Source organism: Panulirus ornatus, chromosome 9 (genome assembly GCF_036320965.1).
Source record: "Panulirus ornatus isolate Po-2019 chromosome 9, ASM3632096v1, whole genome shotgun sequence".
Classification (NCBI taxonomy): Eukaryota; Metazoa; Arthropoda; class Malacostraca; order Decapoda; family Palinuridae; genus Panulirus; species Panulirus ornatus.
This window is the reverse complement of record NC_092232.1, coordinates 45163688-45183354: the sequence shown is the minus strand read 5'-3', so window position 1 is coordinate 45183354 and position 19667 is coordinate 45163688. Positions and strand designations below refer to the sequence as shown.

The window sequence follows — 19667 nt, the reverse complement described above, 5'->3', positions numbered from 1 at the left end:
TGTGGAGCAATTAAGGACAAGATTATCGAGCCCTGTCAGAATTAATTGGTGTTCAACGTGACGAGTGTACACGCCAAATAATGTGAGTGATATGTATGTCATCTACGCAGATATAAATTTCTTTAGATTCTTTAGAATTAAATTAATGAATAGAATGAATGGAAAGAAAGAATTGCTTTTAACTTTTTTCAAAATTTTCAGTGTTACCGAAAAAATGTGCATGGAATATACTAAGAGAATCTTACGCATTACTCATGCGTGAAATAAATTTATAAGCAATTTTTCATTTCATGATCACAATTTCATCTTGTTCTTTTGCAGGATGGTACAGAGGGTAAGAGAGAGCCATGAAGTTCGCTATCCCAAGAATTTGACGGGAAACCACCGAGAACTCAAGTAATTGCTACTTCTTCATGATGGACCCTTCCAAACGTCGGACTGGCAAGACTGCGCCTGCTATCACGTATCCAAACCTTCCATCATCCATTGCCCCTGTGCCACACGGCCCAGAGAGAGAGAGAGAGAGAGAGAGAGCACCCGTCGTCAGGACAAGAGCCAGCAAGTCAGAAAGGGGGAGGAAGGCGTTGCAGATCCAGATTACAATTTCAGAGTTGCAGCTAAGGAGACAGACCCATACTACCCCAATCCTAAAGACCTCGACCACTTAATCAGAGATCTGGGTCTCACAGAATTCAGTGCAGAGATCTGGACGTCTAGGCTCAAGCAGTGAAACTTGTCGAATGTGTGGAAATCGCAGATCACAGCCCTCCGACGCTCTGTGCGCGCTAACCTGAGAGGTAAGGGGCGGAAAGTGACGGAGTGCATCCGAGGCCATTTTTGCCCTCCGACTCGCTGTGATTGTGCCCGCTAGCCTGAGAGGTAAGGAGAGACCTTGGTTGTCACTTTTCTTGGTACACTCCTACTAGCCTACTAGGTTTTTCCAACTTCTTCACCCGTCAAGATGGGCTCTGCTTCTGCCACAATGTAACCAGTCTGGTCGAGGCAATCGGAATCCCCTGTAACCCGAACGAGTGGCGTCTCTTTATTGACATCTCATCCAAGAGCCTCAAAGCCGTGCTGCTTCATAACGGGACCAAGTACCCATCTCTTCCCCTGGCTCACTCGTTGGACCTCAAAGAAGAATACAACAGTGTCAAGACCTTGCTATACGCCTTGAAGTATGACGAGTATAGCTAGGAGGTCATCGCAGACTTCAAAATGGTGGCATTCCTGATGGGTCTCCAAGGTGGTTTTACCAGATTTCCCCAGTCATCTTTGCCTGTGGGAAAGCAGTAACACCGCGGCGCACTACCGCAGGCGGGACTTGACAACAGCGGACCGAATTTTCTGAGGGGATGAATAACGTCAAGTGGGAGCCACTGGTGGACTCCCGGAAGGTGCAGTGGTGGTGACCACTGCTCATAACATTAGGCCTTAATGAAACAATTTGTCTCAGCTCTAGATAAAGAGTCTGCAGCCTTCAAGTGCCTTCAAGACTTCTTCCCTCAGCTGTCTGAGGCAAAGGTCAAAGCCGGTGTCTTCGTCGGAGCACAGATAAAGAAGATCCTGGAGTGCGAGTAATATTTCCCCAAGAAGTTCACTGGGAAGGAGGAAGCAGCTTGGTACAGCTGTGTCGCAGTGGTTTGGGGCTTCCTGGACAATCACAAGGTCGAAGACTATGTGGAGTTGGTTGAGACTATGTTGAAGAACTACGGCAAGTTGGGTTTTGCAGGATGTCCCTCAAAGTCCATATCGGGTTGCAGGATGTCCCTCAAAGTCCATATCGGGTTGCAGGATGTCCCTCAAAGTCCATATCGGGTTGCAGGATGTCCCTCAAAGTCCATATCCTTGACGCTCATCTTGATAACTTCAAGAACATGGGAACGTATTCGGAGGAGCAAGGCGAGCGCTTCCACCAGGATGTACTGGGCTTTGAACACCGCCACCAAGGAACATATAACGAGAAAGTCGTATATCTCGAAAAACTACTCGCTTCTAAATCTTTTGTGATCACTTTTATTTAACATCAGTGTAAAATTCATGTTGATTTTGATTCATATGTTGATTTTTCTGACTTTATGAGAATAGAAATGTGCAAATTTATTCCGTTGTCCAATTAGAAATATGTAAATTTCAAAATATCATTGTCATGGTCAAAGCGCAAAGTTTGAAGGGAATAACAGCCTTTTTCTCTACTTTTTACGCATAAACAATTAGGAAATAACACTTACTACCCAGGAACAAATATTGTGTTACACAGTGTTCTTTTAAGTTCCAGCTAGAAGGCCGGAGCATCTTCTCATCCTTATCCTGAAATCATACACTTCAGGGAACTTCAATATACATCACAAGAAGTAACGGAGTCCCTCGTACACATGCAGTAAGAGATGGATCCCTCACAATTTCCATTCTAAATCATCTACCACTCACGTTCCTAATCATCACATGCACTCATCTACCACTCCGAATTTATTTCTCACCTCTCCTCCCTCCAGCTATAACTTGCATGTAAGTCCATTTCCGACTGGTACATATATGATCTCCCTTCAGAAGGTATTCCTTTGCTCATAGCATCCTCACACCCAAGATAACCGACAATAGCACAGTGATAGTATTAACTAGGCTAGCAGGCAAATACGTTTCCATTATCATTATTATTATCATTATTATTATTATTATTATTATTATTATTATTATTATTATTATTATTATCATTACTATTATTATTATCATTATTATTATCATTATTATTATTATTATTATTATTATTATTATTATCATCATCATTATTTTCCTTAATACGACTACCACTTTGGCTATGGCGATGCATCTGCATACAGTGAATGTTGCATGGTGATAGTGTGGGTATTATGAGCGTTGGATGCAGGTACTGTAGGGACTGGTAACGTTAGTTGGTGGAAATGTGAAAACTGTAAGTGTTGGTTGATGGTAGTGTGAGGACTGGTAGTGTTGGTTGATGGTAGTGTGAGGACTGGTAGAGTTGGTTGAGGGTAGTGTGAGGACTGATAGTGTTGGTTGACGGTAGTGTGAGGACTGGTAGTGTTGGTTGACGGTAGTGTGAGGACTGGTAGTGTAGGTTGAAGGTAGTGTGAGGACTGGTAGTGTTGGTTGAGGGTAGTGTGAGGACTGGTAGTGTTGGTTGACGGTAGTGTGAGGACTGGTAGTGTAGGTTGAAGGTAGTGTGAGGACTGGTAGTGTTGGTTGAGGGTAGTGTGAGGACTGGTAGTGTAGGTTGAAGGTAGTGTGAGGACTGGTAGTGTTGGTTGAGGGTAGTGTGAGGCCTGGTAGTGTTGGTTGAGGGTAGTGTGAGGACTGGTAGTGTTGGTTGATGGTAGTGTGAGGCCTGGTAACGCTGGTTGTTGGTAGTGTGAGGACTGGTAGTGTTGGTTGACGGTAGTGTGAGGACTGGTAGTGTAGGTTGAAGGTAGTGTGAGGACTGGTAGTGTTGGTTGAGGGTAGTGTGAGGACTGGTAGTGTAGGTTGAAGGTAGTGTGAGGACTGGTAGTGTTGGTTGAGGGTAGTGTGAGGCCTGGTAGTGTTGGTTGAGGGTAGTGTGAGGACTGGTAGTGTTGGTTGATGGTAGTGTGAGGCCTGGTAACGCTGGTTGTTGGTAGTGTGAGGACTGGTAGTGTTGGTTGATGGTAGCGTGAGGACTGGTAGTGTTGGTTGAAGGTAGTATGAGGACTGGTGATGTTGGTGGATGGCAGTGTGAGGACTGGTAGTGTTGGTTGAGGGTAGTGTGAGGACTGGTAGTGTTGGTTGAGGGTAGTGTGAGGACTGGTGATGTTGGTGGATGGTAGTGTGAGGACTGGTAGTGTTGGTTGAAGGTAGTATGAGGACTGGTGGTGTTGGTTGAGGGTAGTGTGAGGACTGGTAGTGTTGGTTGATGGTAGTGTGAGGACTGGTAGTGTTGGTTGAAGGTAGTATGAGGACTGGTAGTGTTGGTTGAAGGTAGTATGAGGACTGGTAGTGTTGGTTGAGGGTAGTGTGAGGACTGGTAGTGTTGGTTGAGGGTAGTGTGAGGACTGGTAGTGTTGGTTGATGGTAGTGTGAGGACTGGTAGTGTTGGTTGAAGGTAGTATGAGGACTGGTAGTGTTGGTTGAGGGTAGTGTGAGGACTGGTAGTGTTGGTTGAGGGTAGTGTGAGGACTGGTAGTGTTGGTTGAAGGTAGTATGAGGACTGGTAGTGTTGGTTGAAGGTAGTATGAGGACTGGTAGTGTTGGTTGAGGGTAGTGTGAGGACTGGTAGTGTTGGTTGAGGGTAGTGTGAGGACTGGTAGTGTTGGTTGAAGGTAGTATGAGGACTGGTGGTGTTGGTTGAGGGTAGTATGAGGACTGGTAGTGTTGGTTGAGGGTAGTGTGAGGACTGGTAGTGTTGGTTGAGGGTAGTGTGAGGACTGGTAGTGTTGGTTGATGGTAGTGTGAGGACTGGTAGTGTTGGTTGAAGGTAGTATGAGGACTGGTAGTGTTGGTTGAGGGTAGTGTGAGGACTGGTAGTGTTGGTTGAGGGTAGTGTGAGGACTGGTAGTGTTGGTTGAAGGTAGTATGAGGACTGGTAGTGTTGGTTGAAGGTAGTATGAGGACTGGTAGTGTTGGTTGAGGGTAGTGTGAGGACTGGTAGTGTTGGTTGAAGGTAGTATGAGGACTGGTAGTGTTGGTTGAAGGTAGTATGAGGACTGGTAGTGTTGGTTGAGGGTAGTGTGAGGACTGGTAGTGTTGGTTGATGGCAGTGTGAGGACTGGTAGTGTTGGTTGAGGGTAGTGTGAGGAATGGTAATGTTGGTTGATGGCAGTGTGAGGACTGGTAGTGTTGGTTGAGGGTAGTGTGAGGAATGGTAATGTTGGTTGAGGGTAGTGTGAGGCCTGGTAGTGTTGGTTGATAGTAGCGTGAGGCCTGGTAGTGTGAGTTGATGGTGATATGAGAACTAGGTATATTAGTTGATGGTGATGTGGCGATTGTCAGTGTTGGATGGTGGTGATGTGGGGACTGTCAGTGTTGGATGGTGGTGATGTGGGGACTGGTAGTGTTGGATGGTGGTGATGTGGGGCCTGTCAGTGTTGGATGGTGGTGATGTGGGGACTGTCAGTGTTGGATGGTGGTGATGTGGGGACTGGCAGTGTTGGATGGTGATGATGTGGGGACTGTCAGTGTTGGATGGTGGTGATGTGGGGACTGGTAGTGTTGGATGGTGGTGATGTGGGGACTGTCAGTGTTGGATGGTGATGATGTGGGGACTGTCAGTGTTGGATGGTGGTGATGTGGGGACTGGTAGTGTTGGATGGTGGTGATGTGGGGACTGTCCGTGTTGGATGGTGGTGATGTGGGGACTGTCAGTGTTGGATGGTGGTGATGTGGGGACTGGCAGTGTTGGATGGTGATGATGTGGGGACTGGTAGTGTTGGATGGTGGTGATGTGGGGACTGTCAGTGTTGGATGGTGGTGATGTGGGGACTGTCAGTGTTGGATGGTGATGATGTGGGGACTGTCAGTGTTGGATGGTGGTGATGTGGGAACTGTCAGTGTTGGATGGTGGTGATGTGGGGACTGGCAGTGTTGGATGGTGGTGATGTGGGGACTGGCAATGTTGGATGGTGGTGATGTGGGGACTGTCAGTGTTGGATGGTGGTGATGTGGGGACTGTCAGTGTTGGATGGTGGTGATGTGGGGACTGTCAGTGTTGGATGGTGGTGATGTGGGGACTGTCAGTGTTGGATGGTGGTGATGTGGCTGCTGTTGGCGCTGAATTATGGCAGCGTCAGGTCTGGTTGTGTTATTGTTGGTAACATGGGAATTGGTGTTTGATGGTGATGTGAGGACTGCTATTGTTAACTGGTTGTGATGTGAGGACTGCTATTGTTAACTGGTTGTGATGTGAGGACTGCTATTGTTAACTGGTTGTGATGTGAGGACTGCTATTGTTAACTGGTTGTGATGTGAGGACTGCTATTGTTAACTATTGTGATGTGAGGACTACTACTGCTAACTGTTGTAATGTTAGGGCTGCTATTGTTAACTGGTTGTCATGTGAGGACTGCTATTGTTAACTGGTTGTGAAGTGAGGACTACTACTGTTAACTGGTTGTGATGAGAGGACTGCTGTTGTTAACTGGTTGTGATGTGAGGACTGCTATTGTTAACTGGTTGTGATGTGAGGACTGCTATTGTTAACTGGTTGTGATGTGAGGACTGCTGTTGTTAACTGGTTGTGATGTGAGGACTGCTGTTGTTAACTGGTTGTGATGTGAGGACTGCTGTTGTTAACTGGTTGTGATGTGAGGACTGCTATTGTTAACTGGCTGTGATGTGAGGACTGCTATTGTTAACTGGTTGTGATGTGAGGACTTCTATTGTTAACTGGTTGTGATGAGAGGACTACTATTGTTAACTGGTTGTGATGAGAGGACTGCTATTGTTAACTGGTTGGGATGTGAGGACTGCTATTGTTAACTGGTTGTGATGAGAGGCCTGCTATTGTTAACTGGTTGTGAAGCGAAGACTACTACTGCTAACTGTTGTAATGTTAGGGCTGCTATTGTTACCTGGTTGTGATGAGAGGACTGCTATTGTTAACTGGTTGTGATGTGAGGACTGCTATTGTTAACTGGTTGTGAAGTGAGGACTGCTATTGTTAACTGGTTGTGATATGATGACTGCTATTGTTAACTGGTTGTGAAGTGAGGACTGCTATTGTTAACTGGTTGTGATGTGAGGACTGCTATTGTTAACTGGTTGTGATGTGAGGACTGCTATTGTTAACTGGTTGTGATGTGAGGACTGCTATTGTTAACTGGTTGTGATGTGAGGACTGCTATTGTTAACTGGTTGTGATGTGAGGACTGCTATTGTTAACTGGTTGTGATGTGAGGACTGCTATTGTTAACTGGTTGTGATGTGAGGACTGCTATTGTTAACTGGTTGTGATGTGGGGACTGATAGCGTTTGTTAAAGATGATATGAGGATTGGCAGTTGGTTGATGGTAGTGTGAGGACAGGTAGTTGCTGGTGATGTGGGGACTGGTAGTGTGGGTTAGTGATCGTGTAAGGACTGGAAGAATTGGTTGATGGTGCAGTGAGGAGGACTGGTAGTGTTAGCTGGTGGTGATGTGGGGACTGGTAGTTCTGGTTGATGGTGGTGTGAGGACTGGTAGGACTGGCTGATGGGGACGTGGGGACCGGCAGTGCTAGTGATGTGGGGTTTGAGGCCATTTAAAGATTTTTAATTCTGGTTGCTGGTGTTAAGATGACTGGAATGCTGGTTGGTGTTCATATGAGGAGTGGTAGTTCCGGTTACTGGTGATGTGGGGACTGGTAGTCCTGGTTGCTGGTGATGTGGAGACTGGTAGTTCTGGTTGCTGGTGATGTGGGGGACTGGTAGTTCCGGCTGGTGCTGTGGGGGACTGGTAGTCCTGGTTGCTGGTGATGTGAGGACTGGTAGTTCCGGTTACTGGTGATGTGGGGACTGGTAGTCCTGGTTGCTGGTGATGTGAGGACTGGTAGTTCTGGTTGCTGGTGATGTGGGGGACTGGTAGTTCCGGCTGGTGCTGTGGGGACTGGTAGTCCTGGTTGCTGGTGATGTGAGGACTGGTAGTTCTGGTTACTGGTGATGTGGGGACTGGTAGTCCTGGTTGCTGGTGATGTGAGGACTGGTAGTTCTGGTTGCTGGTGATGTGGGGACTGGTAGTCCCAGTTGCTTGTGATGTGGGGACTGGTTGGTGGTCATGTAAGGACTTGTAGTGCTGGTTGTTGGGGTAATGGTTGGCTTCATGTGAAGACTGGTTGTGCTGGTTGCTAGAGATGAGAGGACTGTTAGCACTGGTTGATGGTCGTATGAGGACTGGTAGTGTGGTAGTATGGTAGTATGGACTGGTAGCTGGCACTGTTGTTGGTGCCTAACTGAGTATTGGCTTGTGAGTAGGATTACTGGGAGATAAACAGTCTGTGACGTCACTTGACTTACCTATGTCCATCAGCTGTCCTTCACAATACACAATGCACTAAAGAACCCCACCGAGAACCTCTTGTCTAGAGAGAGCGTGCGAGCGTGTGGCCAGGTGTGTGTGTGTGTGTGTGTGCGGGGGGAGGGCGTGTGGAAGCCAACAGGATCAGTGAGAGCGAGTGAGTGGGGCACAGGCTGCCAGAGCTTAATATAACCATGGGGACGGCAACCACTTGGGTCTCTATCTTCCCCAGATAGGAATACACATCATTTAACATTACGTGGCTCACTTATTTTCATTCTTCATACGATGTAGATATATATATATATATATATATATATATATATATATATATATATATATATATATATATATATATATATATATATATATATATATTTGCACTGTTACATCTTTGAAATAGAATTAGCTTTTTAGAACCCTTGACGTATCATTTTGAGTTAAGTGCAGTTCGGTTTAAAAGCTTAGGATAGTCACTCATTATTCAAACTATTCGTGTTATTACAGATAGTTTCCTGTAAAGCAGACTACGTTCAATATTGTTTTTGTTTCATCTACAGTGAATCAAAATGATTTTACGTATAGATGAAAAAGATTATTAGCTTTAAGGCTTATCTTCATTTCTAAACAGCCAATCATTATTTTCCTCCAGTCACACTTAGCAAACTAAACATCAGTCTCTAACTATCATGCATAATGCACCAAAACCACAGCTCCCTTTCCACATCCAAACCCCATAGACCTTTCCATGGTTTACCCCAGACGCTTCATATGTCCTGGTTCAATCCATTGAAACCACGTCGACCCCGGTATACCGGTATACCACATAATTCCAATTTACTCTATGCCTTGCACGCCTTTCACCCTCCTGTATGTTCAGGCCCCGATCGCTCAAAATCTTTTTCACTCCATGTTTTACCCCAGACGCTTCATATGTCCTGGTTCAATCCGTTGAAACCACGTCAACCCCAGTATACCACATAATTCCAATTTACTCTATTCCTTGCACACCTTTCACCCTCCTGTATGTTCAGGCCCCGATCGCTCAAAATCTTTTTCACTCCATCCCTCCGCCTCCAGTTTGGTCTCCCGCTTCTCCATCTTCCCTCCACCTCTGACACATATATCCTCTTTGTCAATCTAACCTCATTTATTCTCTCCATGTGTCCAAACCATTTCAATAAATCCTCTTCTGCTCTCTCACCCACACTCTTTTTATTACCATATATTGTCACCATATATTGTCCTCAAATATTTCATTTCCAACACATCCACCCTCATCCGCACAACCCTATCTATAGCCCATGCCTCGCAACCATACAACATTGTTGGGACCACTGTTCCTTCAAACATACCCATTCTCGCTCTCCGAGATAACATTCTCACCTTCCATACATTCTTCAACGCTCCCAGAACCTTCGCTCCTTCCTCCAACCTGTGACTCTCTTCCGTTTCCATGGTTCCATCCGCTGCCAAATCCACTCCCAGATATCTACAACACTTCACTTCCTCCAGTTTTTCTCCATTCAAACTTACCTCCCAATTAACTTGTCCCTCAACCCCACTGAACGTAATAACCTGGCTCTTATCCACGTTTACTATCAACTTTCTTCTTTCACACACTTCACCAAACTCACCTAACAATGTTATATGGTTGCGAGGCGTGGGCTATAGATAGGGTTATGCGGAGGAAGGTGGATGTGTTGGAAATGAAATGTTTGAGGCCAATATGTGGTGTGAGGTGGTTTGATCGAGTAAGTAATGAAAGGGTAAGAGAGATGTGTGGTAATAAAAAGAGTGTGGGTGAGAGAGCAGAAGAGGGTGTCTAGAAATGGTTTGGATGCATGGAGAGAATGAGTGAAGAAATATTGACAAAGAGGTTGTATATCTCAGAGGTGAAGGGAACGAGGAGAAGCGGAAGACCAAATCGCAGGTGGAAGGATTTAGTGAAAAAAAATTTGAGCGATCGGGGCCTGAACATACAGGAGGGTGAAAGGCGTGCAAGGAATAGAGTGAATTGGAACGTTGTGGTATACCGGGGTCGACGTGCTGTCACTGGATTGAACCAGGGCATGTGAAGCGTCTGGGGTAAACCATGGAAAGGGTACTCGATTACATAGGACTCGAATAATCGTTTCCCTTTAGGTGTGATCATAGCCTAGCCGCGGTGCTCCCGCCTCCCGCAGGGGACTCGGGCTCAGTCCTGGCAGTTGGAGGTTACTGTGTTACATGGTGGTGCGGGTTCATATGCACTATTTACGTATATATATATATATATATATATATATATATATATATATATATATATATATATATATATATATATATATATATTTTTTTTTTTTTATACTTTGTCGCTGTCTCCCGCGTTCTTTCTTTCATACTATTCGCCATTTCCCGCGTCAGCGAGGTACCGTTAAGAACAGAGGACTGGGCCTCTGAGGAAACATCCTCATCCAGCCCCCTTCTCTGTTCCTTCCTTTGGAAAATAAAAAAAGAAAAAAGAGGAGAGGATTTCCAGCCCCCCGCTCCCTTCCCTTTTAGTCGCCTTCTACGACACGCAGGGAATACGTGGGAAGTATTCTTTCTCCCCTATCCCCAGGGGGAAAAATATATATATATATATATATATATATATATATATATATATATATATATATATATATATATATATATATATATATATATTTACGTAGTATTTTTGAGAAAAGAAACCTGGATGTTCTGGCTTTGAGTGAAACGAAACTCAAGGGGAAGAATAGTTTAGAGAAGTCTTAGAAGTATAGCAGGGGTTGGTGAAGAGGACAAGAGCTAAGGAAGGAGTAGCACTGTTTCTAAAGCAAGAGTTGTGGGAGTGTGAGATAGAGTGTAAGGAAGTGAGTTCTATATTGACGTGGATAAAACTGAGAGTGGAGAGAGAGAAATGGGTGATGATTATTGGTGCTTATGCACCTGATCATGAAAAGAAAGATCTTGAGAGGCAAGCGTTTTGGGAGCAGTTGCGTGAGTGTGTCAGCAGTTTTGGTAGACGAGACCGGGTATTAGTGATGAATGATTTAAATGCGAAGGTGAGTAATATGGCAGTTAAGGGTATAACTGGTGTACAAGGGGTATTCAGTGTTGTGAATGGAAATGGTGAAGAGCTTGTGGATTTTTGTGCTGAAAAAAAGACTGGTGATTAGGAATATCTGGTTCGAAAATTAGAGATATACACAAGTATACGTACCTAAGTAGGAAAGATGATCAAAAGGCATTATTAGATTACAAATCAGTTGAGGGTGAAGGTATGTACAGAGCATCAGATTGAGGAGAAGCAGTGTGGTTGCAGAAGTGGTAGAGGATGTGTGGATCAGGTGTTTGCTTTGAAGAATGTGTGTGAAAAATGCTTAGAGAAACATGCGGATTTGTATATGGCATTTAGGGATCTGGAGAAGGTATATGACAGGGTGGGTAGAGATGCTTTGTGGAAGGTCTTAAGAATATACGGTGTGCGAGGTAAGCTGCTAGAAGCGGTAAGAAGTTTTTATCAAGGTTGTAAGGCATGTGTACGAGTAGGAAGAGAGGAGAGTGATTGGTTCCCAGTGAAGGTTAGTCTGCGGCAGGGATATGTGATGTACCGATGGTTGTTTAATTTGTTTATTGGTGGGATGGTTAGGGAGGTAGATGCAAGAGTTTTGGATGAGAGGCCTGGGAAACTAGTCTGGAAAAGTGTGTGAAAGGAGAAATTTGAGAAAAATGTGAATAAAAGCAAGGTTATTAGGTTTAGCCGGGTTGAGGGACAAGTTACTTAAGATGTGGGTTTGAATGGAGAAAAATTGGAGGAAGTAAAGTGTTTTAGATATCTGAGAGTGGACTTCAAAGTGGAAGTGAGTCATAGGGTGGGGGAGAAGGCGAAGGTCTGGGAACGATGAAGAATGTGTGGAAATAGAAAACGTTATCTCGGAGTGCGAAAATGGGTATGTTTGAAGGAATAGTAGTCCCAACAATATTACATGGTTGCGAGGCATGGGTTGTATATAGGGTTGTACAGAGGAGTGTGGATGTATTGGAAATTAAATGACTGAGGACAATATGTGGTGAGAGGTGGTTTGATCGAGTAAGTAATGAAAGGATAAGAGAGATGTGCGGTAATAAAAAGAGTGTGGGTGAGAGAGCAGGTGTTTTAAATAGCTTGGATACATGGAATGAGGTAAGGTTGACAAATAGGATATATGTCAGTGTGGGGGAACAAGGAGAAGCAGGAGACCAAATTGGAGGTGGAAGGATAGAGTGAAAAAGATTTTGAGCGATTGGGGCCTGAACATACAGGAGGGTGAGGCGTGTGAGGAATAGAGTGAACTGGAACTGTGTGGTATACCTGGGTCGACGTGCTGTCAATGGCCTGAACCAGGGCATGTGAATCTTCTGGGGTAAACCATGGAAAGGTCTATGAGGCCTGGATGTAGATAAAGAGTTGTGGTTTCGGTGCATTACACATGACAGCTAGAGAATGAGTATGAACGAATGTGGCCTTTTTTTCTGTTTTCTTGGCGCTACCTTGCTGACGCAGGGGATGGCGATGCTATTTCCTGTGGGGCGGGGTGGCGCCGAGAATGTATGAAAGCAAGCGAGTATGAATATGTACATGAGTATTATGTATATGGTTGTATATATATATATATATATATATATATATATATATATATATATATATATATATATATATATATATATATATACACGTGTATGGTCGTGTATGTATATATATGGGTGTATATGAGTGGGTGGGATTTCTTCGTCTGTTTCCTGGCGCTGCCCCGCTGACCCATTAAACGGCGATCAAGTATGATGATATTAATGAAAAAATATATGAATTTATACAATTAAGTAATACTATTTTCATTTCAACAAGTGTTTGAAAGATAGCAATGTAACCCCGTATACTAACAAAGTATTTTCTCAGTCAGCCAATCACAGGGAAGTGCGCCAATGTTTAGAATCTGAGGACAGACGTTGACAGAGCAAGAAGGTGTCAGTCTTCTCTTCTGACGGTATTTTTTAATACCCTATGGGATAGTTCGTCTTATTTTTAAGGTGAGAATCTTGTTCTTGTAATCGGTGATAACTTTGTTGCCGTTAAAGGGAGGATAGTAGCTAAAGTGATTTCGCTTTTGAACCAGCATTACTTCAAAGACTTAAGTGTTCCTATTTAGGGTGCACCAAGGGAATGCCTTAGGGACGTGGAAGAAATGTATATTAGTGTTTTGGGAAAAGTTGTAGTTTAGGGGCTCATCTAAAATATCGTACGGAGGTTATTAAGGTGCTTTTGATTTCATCTTATAAGAAATGTGATTGGGGAGAGAACTCTGTATCAATATTAATGCTTATTATGCCGACTGGTCGTGTTCTACAGTGGTATTGTAGTATTCAAAGGATGGAATAGCATTAGCGGAGCAAGACATGGAAGATTTTGATACACAGGACGATGTAATATAATGCAATAAGGATATATCGGATTGAGTTTAGGTTTAAGTAAAAGCAGGTCATACACAATTTAGATTTTCATAGAACTCTTAAAATCCTCTCCGAGTAGCTGTAATATTTGCAGAAATAAACCAACATTACCGTCTGCTTCAAGGATGCCTGGCTGCTTTGTGTATCGTCAGTTTGTTGAGATTGGGTGCCATGTTGGCAGTGCATTTTCATGACTGACTGGAATGTTTTCAGTAAGATATTAAAGTTTGAGATACATCCTAACTCCGAGGGAGGTTGAGATTTTCATATTTTCATTAATGGAAGAATATTAAGTGTTCCTGTGTAAGTTAACCCTAAGTTCCTCCGATATGCTACAGGCGCCTTATTTGGTATCATTTAGCATGAAAGATGAAAAAGATTGTTCCTCCACTTGTGTATCTGTAATCACTGTGTTCTGTATAAAGCACATAAAACATAAGTACCCTTTTCTCAAAACTAGTTTCAATGCAGAGCTAATGTAGACTTTTACTGGGAGGGCCATGATTGGGGAAAATATGGGGTAAGAGTAAGCGAAACATTTAGAAATTAGTCTATGAAGATTTTACCTATCCCCCACAAGCAAACCAAATTTGTCATACATTCTATTTATTTGAAAAGTATGTGAATGTTACTGTGTTATTTAGATAGATTTGCTGGGAGGATGCATTAGACGAAAGTAATCACCGTCTCTTATTTCTCTTTCCGGTGGTGATTGTGCCTATATCTCTTCACGGTGAAGTGAAGGTTTTGTGAATATATTTGAACTGAAATGTTTAAGTACAATATGTGGTGTGAGGTGGTTTGATCGAGTAAGTAATGAAAGGGTGAGAGACGTGTGGAAATAAAGAGAGAGTTTGAGTGAGCAGAAGAGGGTGTGTTGAAATGGTTTGATCATATGGAGATAATAAGTGAAGAAAGATTGGCAAAGAGGATATTCATGTCAGAGGTGGAGGGAACAAGGAGAAGCAGACCAAATTGAAGGTGGAAGGGTGAACTGAAAAAGGTTTTTAGCGATCAGGGCCTGAACATACAGGCGGTTAAGAGACATGCAAGGAATAGAGTGAATTAGAATGATGTGGTATACTGGGGTCAACGTGCTGTCAATGGACTGAACCAAATCATGTGAAACATCTGGGGTAAACCATGGAAAGGTATGTGGGGCCTGGATGTGGATAGGGAGCTGTGGTTTCGGTGCATTACACATGACAGCTAGATACTGAGTGTGATTTAATGGGACCTTTTTTGTCTGTTTTCCTGGCACTACCTTGCTGAAGCAGGGGGTGGCAATGCAGTTTCCTATGGTGCGGGATAGTGTCAGGAATGACTGAAGGCAAGCAAGTATGAATATGAACATGTGTATATATGTAAATGCCTGTGTGTTTATGTATATGTATGCATATGTTAATGTGTATATGTATGGGTATGTGTTTACATGGGCATTTATGTATATATATATGTGTACATCAGAGGATGGGCCATTCTTCTGTTTTCTGGCGCTACCTCACTGACGAAGGAAACAGCAATTATGTATGATTCTGAATGAATAATGAAACATATGTTGGAGGTTTGTATGTTCTATGAAGATGCACGTTCCTATGCACGTTGTTCGTATATATATATTTTTTTTATTTCTTTGTCGCTGTCTCCCACGTTTGCGAGGTAGCGCAAGGAAACAGACAAAAGAAATGGCCCAACCCACCCCCATACACATGTATATACATACATCCACACCCGCAAATATACATACCTACACAGCTTTCCATGGTTTACCCCAGATGCTTCACATGCCCCGATTCAATCCACTGACAGCACGTCAACCCCGGTATACCACATCAATCCAGTTCACTCTATTCCTTGCCCTCCTTTCACCCTCCTGCATGTTCAGGCCCCAATCACACAAAATCTTTTTCACTCCATCTTTCCACCTCCAATTTGGTCTCCCACTTCTCCTTGTTCCCTCCACCTCCGACACATATATCCTCTTGGTCAATCTTTCCTCACTCATTCTCTCCATGTGCCCAAACCATTTCAAAACACCCTCTTCTGCTCTCTCAACCACGCTCTTTTTATTTCCACACATCTCTCTTACCCTTACATTACTTACTCGATCAAACCACCTCACACCACACATTGTCCTCAAACATCTCATTTCCAGCACATCCATCCTCCTGCGCACAACTCTATCCATAGCCCACGCCTTGCAACCATACAACATTGTTGGAACCACTATTCCTTCAAACATACCCATTTTTGCTTTCCGAGATAATGTTCTCGACTTCCACACATTCTTCAAGGCTCCCAGAATTTTCGCCCCCTCCCCCACCCTATGATCCACTTCCGCTTCCATGGTTCCATCCGCTGCCAGATCCACTCCCAGATATCTAAAACACTTTACTTCCTCCAGTTTTTCTCCATTCAAACTTACCTCCCAATTGACTTGACCCTCAACCCTACTGTACTTAATAACCTTGCTCTTAATCACATTTACTCTTAACTTTCTTCTTTCATACACTTTCCCAAACTCAGTCACCAGCTTCTGCAGTTTCTCGCATGAATCAGCCACCAGCGCTGTATCATCAGCGAACAACAACTGACTCACTTCCCAAGCTCTCTCATCCCCAACAGACTTCATACTTGCCCCTCTTTCCAAAACTCTTGCATTCACCTCCCTAACAACCCCATCCATAAACAAATTAAACAACCATGGAGACATCACACACCCCTGCCACAAACCTACATTCACTGAGAACCAATCACTTTCTTCTCTTCCTACACGTACACATGCCTTACATCCTCGATAAAAACTTTTCACTGCTTCTAACAACTTGCCTCCCACACCATATATTCTTAATACCTTCCACAGAGCATCTCTATCAACTCTATCATATGCCTTCTCCAGATCCATAAATGCTACATACAAATCCATTTGCTTTTCTAAGTATTTCTCACATACATTCTTCAAAGCAAACACCTGATCCACACATCCTCTACCACTTCTGAAACCATAGTGCTCTTCCCCAATCTGATGCTCTGTACATGCCTTCACCCTCTCAATCAATACCCTCCCATATAATTTACCAGGAATAATCAACAAACTTATACCTCTGTAATTTGAGCACTCACTCTTATCCCCTTTGCCTTTGTACAATGGCACTATGCACGCATTCCGCCAATCCTCAGGCACCTCACCATGAGTCATACATACATTAAATAATCTTACCAGCCAGTCAATAATACAGTCACCCCTGATGATACAGCGCTGGTGGCTGATTCATGTGAGAAACTGCAGAAGCTGGTGACTGAGTTTGGTAAAGTGTGTGGAAGAAGAAAGTTAAGAGTAAATGTGAATAAGAGCAAGGTTATTAGGTACAGTAGGGTTGAGGGTCAAGTCAATTGGGAGGTGAGTTTGAATGGAGAAAAACTGGAGGAAGTGAAGTGTTTTAGATATCTGGGAGTGGATCTGGCAGCGGATGGAACCATGGAAGCGGAAGTGGATCATAGGGTGGGGGAGGGGGCGAAAATTCTGGGGGCCTTGAAGAATGTGTGGAAGTCGAGAACATTATCTCGGAAAGCAAAAATGGGTATGTTTGAAGGAATAGTGGTTCCAACAATGTTGTATGGTTGCGAGGCGTGGGCTATGGATAGAGTTGTGCGCAGGAGGATGGATGTGCTGGAAATGAGATGTTTGAGGACAATGTGTGGTGTGAGGTGGTTTGATCGAGTGAGTAACGTAAGGGTAAGAGAGATGTGTGGAAATAAAAAGAGCGTGGTTGAGAGAGCAGAAGAGGGTGTTTTGAAGTGGTTTGGGCACATGGAGAGAATGAGTGAGGAAAGATTGACCAAGAGGATATATGTGTCGGAGGTGGAGGGAACGAGGAGAAGAGGGAGACCAAATTGGAGGTGGAAAGATGGAGTGAAAAAGATTTTGTTTGATCGGGGCCTGAACATGCAGGAGGGTGAAAGGAGGGCAAGGAATAGAGTGAATTGGAGCGATGTGGTATACCGGGGTTGACGTGCTGTCAGTGGATTGAATCAAGGCATGTGAAGCGTCTGGGGTAAACCATGGAAAGCTGTGTAGGTATGTATATTTGCGTGTGTGGACGTATGTATATACATGTGTATGGGGGGGGGTTGGGCCATTTCTTTCGTCTGTTTCCTTGCGCTACCTCGCAAACGCGGGAGACAGCGACAAAGTATAATAAAAAAAAAATATATATATATATATATACGTTGAAATGTATAGGTATGTATATGTGCATGTGTGGACATGTTTGTATATACATGTTTATGTGGGTGGTTTGGGCCATTCTTTCGTCTATTTTCCTTGCGCTACCTCGCTAACATGGGAGACAGCGACAAAGTATAATAAATAAAAGTAATATAATATATGGTTGTTTAATTTGTTTATGGATGGGATGGTTAGGGAAGTGAATGCAAGAGTTTTGAAGAGAGGGGCAAGTACACATTCTGTTGTGAATGAGAGGGCTTGGGAAGTGAATCAGTTTTTGTTTGCTGATGATACAATGCTGGTGGCTGATTCAGGTGAGAAACTGCAGAAGTTGGTGATTGAGTTTGGTAAAGTGTGTGAAAGAAAGTTGACAGTAAATGTGAATAAGAGCAAGGTTATTAGGTTCAGTGGGGTTGAGGGGCAGGTTAATTGGGAAGTAGGTTTGAATGAGAAAAACTGGAAGTAGTGAAGTGTTTTAGATATCTGGGAGTGGACTAAGCATCGGATGGAAGCGGAAGTGAGTCACAGGGTGGGGGAGGGGGCAAAGGTTCTGGGAGCGTTGAAGAATGTGTGGAAGTCAAGAACATTATCTTGATGAGCAAAAATGGGTATGTTTGAAGGAATAGTGGTTCCATCAATATTATATGGTTGCGAGGCATGAGCTATAGATAGGGTTGTGCGGAGGAGGGTGGATGTGTTGGAAATGAGATGTTTAAGGACAGTATGTGGTGTGAGGTGGTTTGATCGAGTAAGTAATGAAAGGGTAAGAGAGATATGTGGTAATAAAAAGAGTGTGGCTGAGAGAGCAGAGGAGGTTGTGTTGAAACATGGTTTGGACACATGGAGAGAATGAGTGAGGTAACATTGACAAAAAGGATATATGTGTCATAAGTGGAGGGAACAAGGAGAAGTGGGAGACCAATTGGAGGTGGAAGGATGGAGTAAAAAAGATTTTGAGCGATCGGGGCCTGAACATACAGGAGGGTGAAATTTGTGCAAGGAATAGAATGAATTGTAACAATGTGGTATACCGGGGTTAACGTGCTGTCAGTGGATTGAACCAGGGCATATGAAGCGTGTCGTAGAAGGCAATTAAAAGGGGAGGGAGCGGGGGGCTGGAAATCCTCCCCTCATTTTCTTAATTTTCCAGAAGAAGGAATAGAGAAGGGGGCCTGATGAGGAGAATATTATTGATAAGTATCTTTACTTTCAAACCAGAGGATCACCTTTTATAGGGCTACCTGTAGGGTGCATGTGTCTGTATTTATATCTACTTGGGGTTCATTGTTGCTTATGTTGTGGTTTGGGTGATAAAAGTTCTTTTTCTGTTACAAAGGTTTGGGTGATAAAAGTTTTTTTTCTGTTACAAAGAACTGAGTGCTAAGAACATTAAGACCTCTCTACTGTAATCTTGAATATTCTCGACATTTGTGCATGCAGTATAAAACTTCCTTGCCATTAGTTATCTTAAGAACAATACACCTGCCAGGCATATCAGTTTAAAACATACAGAAAAAAAGCATTTAGTTGTGCTGTTGTAATCACTCTAATTTGTATTCTTTCATCACAGATCATGATGGATGGGGATCGTCTTGTTGCTCACCTTAAAGTGTTAAGGATACCAGGTGCAGAGCGCCTGGAAGGTGCAAATTATGATTGGTTCCTCCAGTCAGATGTTAGTACCCCACTGGCAACTTTTTTGGAATGGTTCACTGAGAATGTGTCAGCTAATGATATTCTCACTGATGCAGAACTGAATGAGTAAGGCTATATTTATATACCTTTTAATATGTTTTGAATTAATTTGCAATTATAGTATTTGATATTTCAGCTTTTGCTTAATTCAGTAATGGTAATTATTTTCAGCATTGGCATAACTTTAATTGTGAGACTTTATCTGATATGATTTCCTTAGATGCTGCCCTCTTTATTACTAGAATACTTAAGGAAGAGGTACATGGAAGTAA

The 19667-nt window shown here is 43.4% G+C and overlaps 1 protein-coding gene across 2 annotated transcripts in view; it reads left to right on the top strand.

The window, feature by feature from the left end:
- Positions 1 to 12897: 12897 nt before the first annotated feature.
- dgt3 (dim gamma-tubulin 3) overlaps positions 12898 to 19667 on the top strand; it is a 111888-nt gene continuing 105118 nt past the window's right edge. Inside the window, exons 1-2 of one of the 2 annotated variants that reach the window (XM_071665117.1) lie at positions 12898 to 13052; positions 19271 to 19375. In XM_071665117.1, the coding sequence (XP_071521218.1) occupies positions 19353 to 19375 (23 nt within the window). In that variant the 5' untranslated portion in view covers positions 12898 to 13052; positions 19271 to 19352. Of the gene's footprint in view, positions 13053 to 19270; positions 19462 to 19667 lie in introns of both variants that reach the window. The other variant, XM_071665116.1, reaches the window with a different exon arrangement.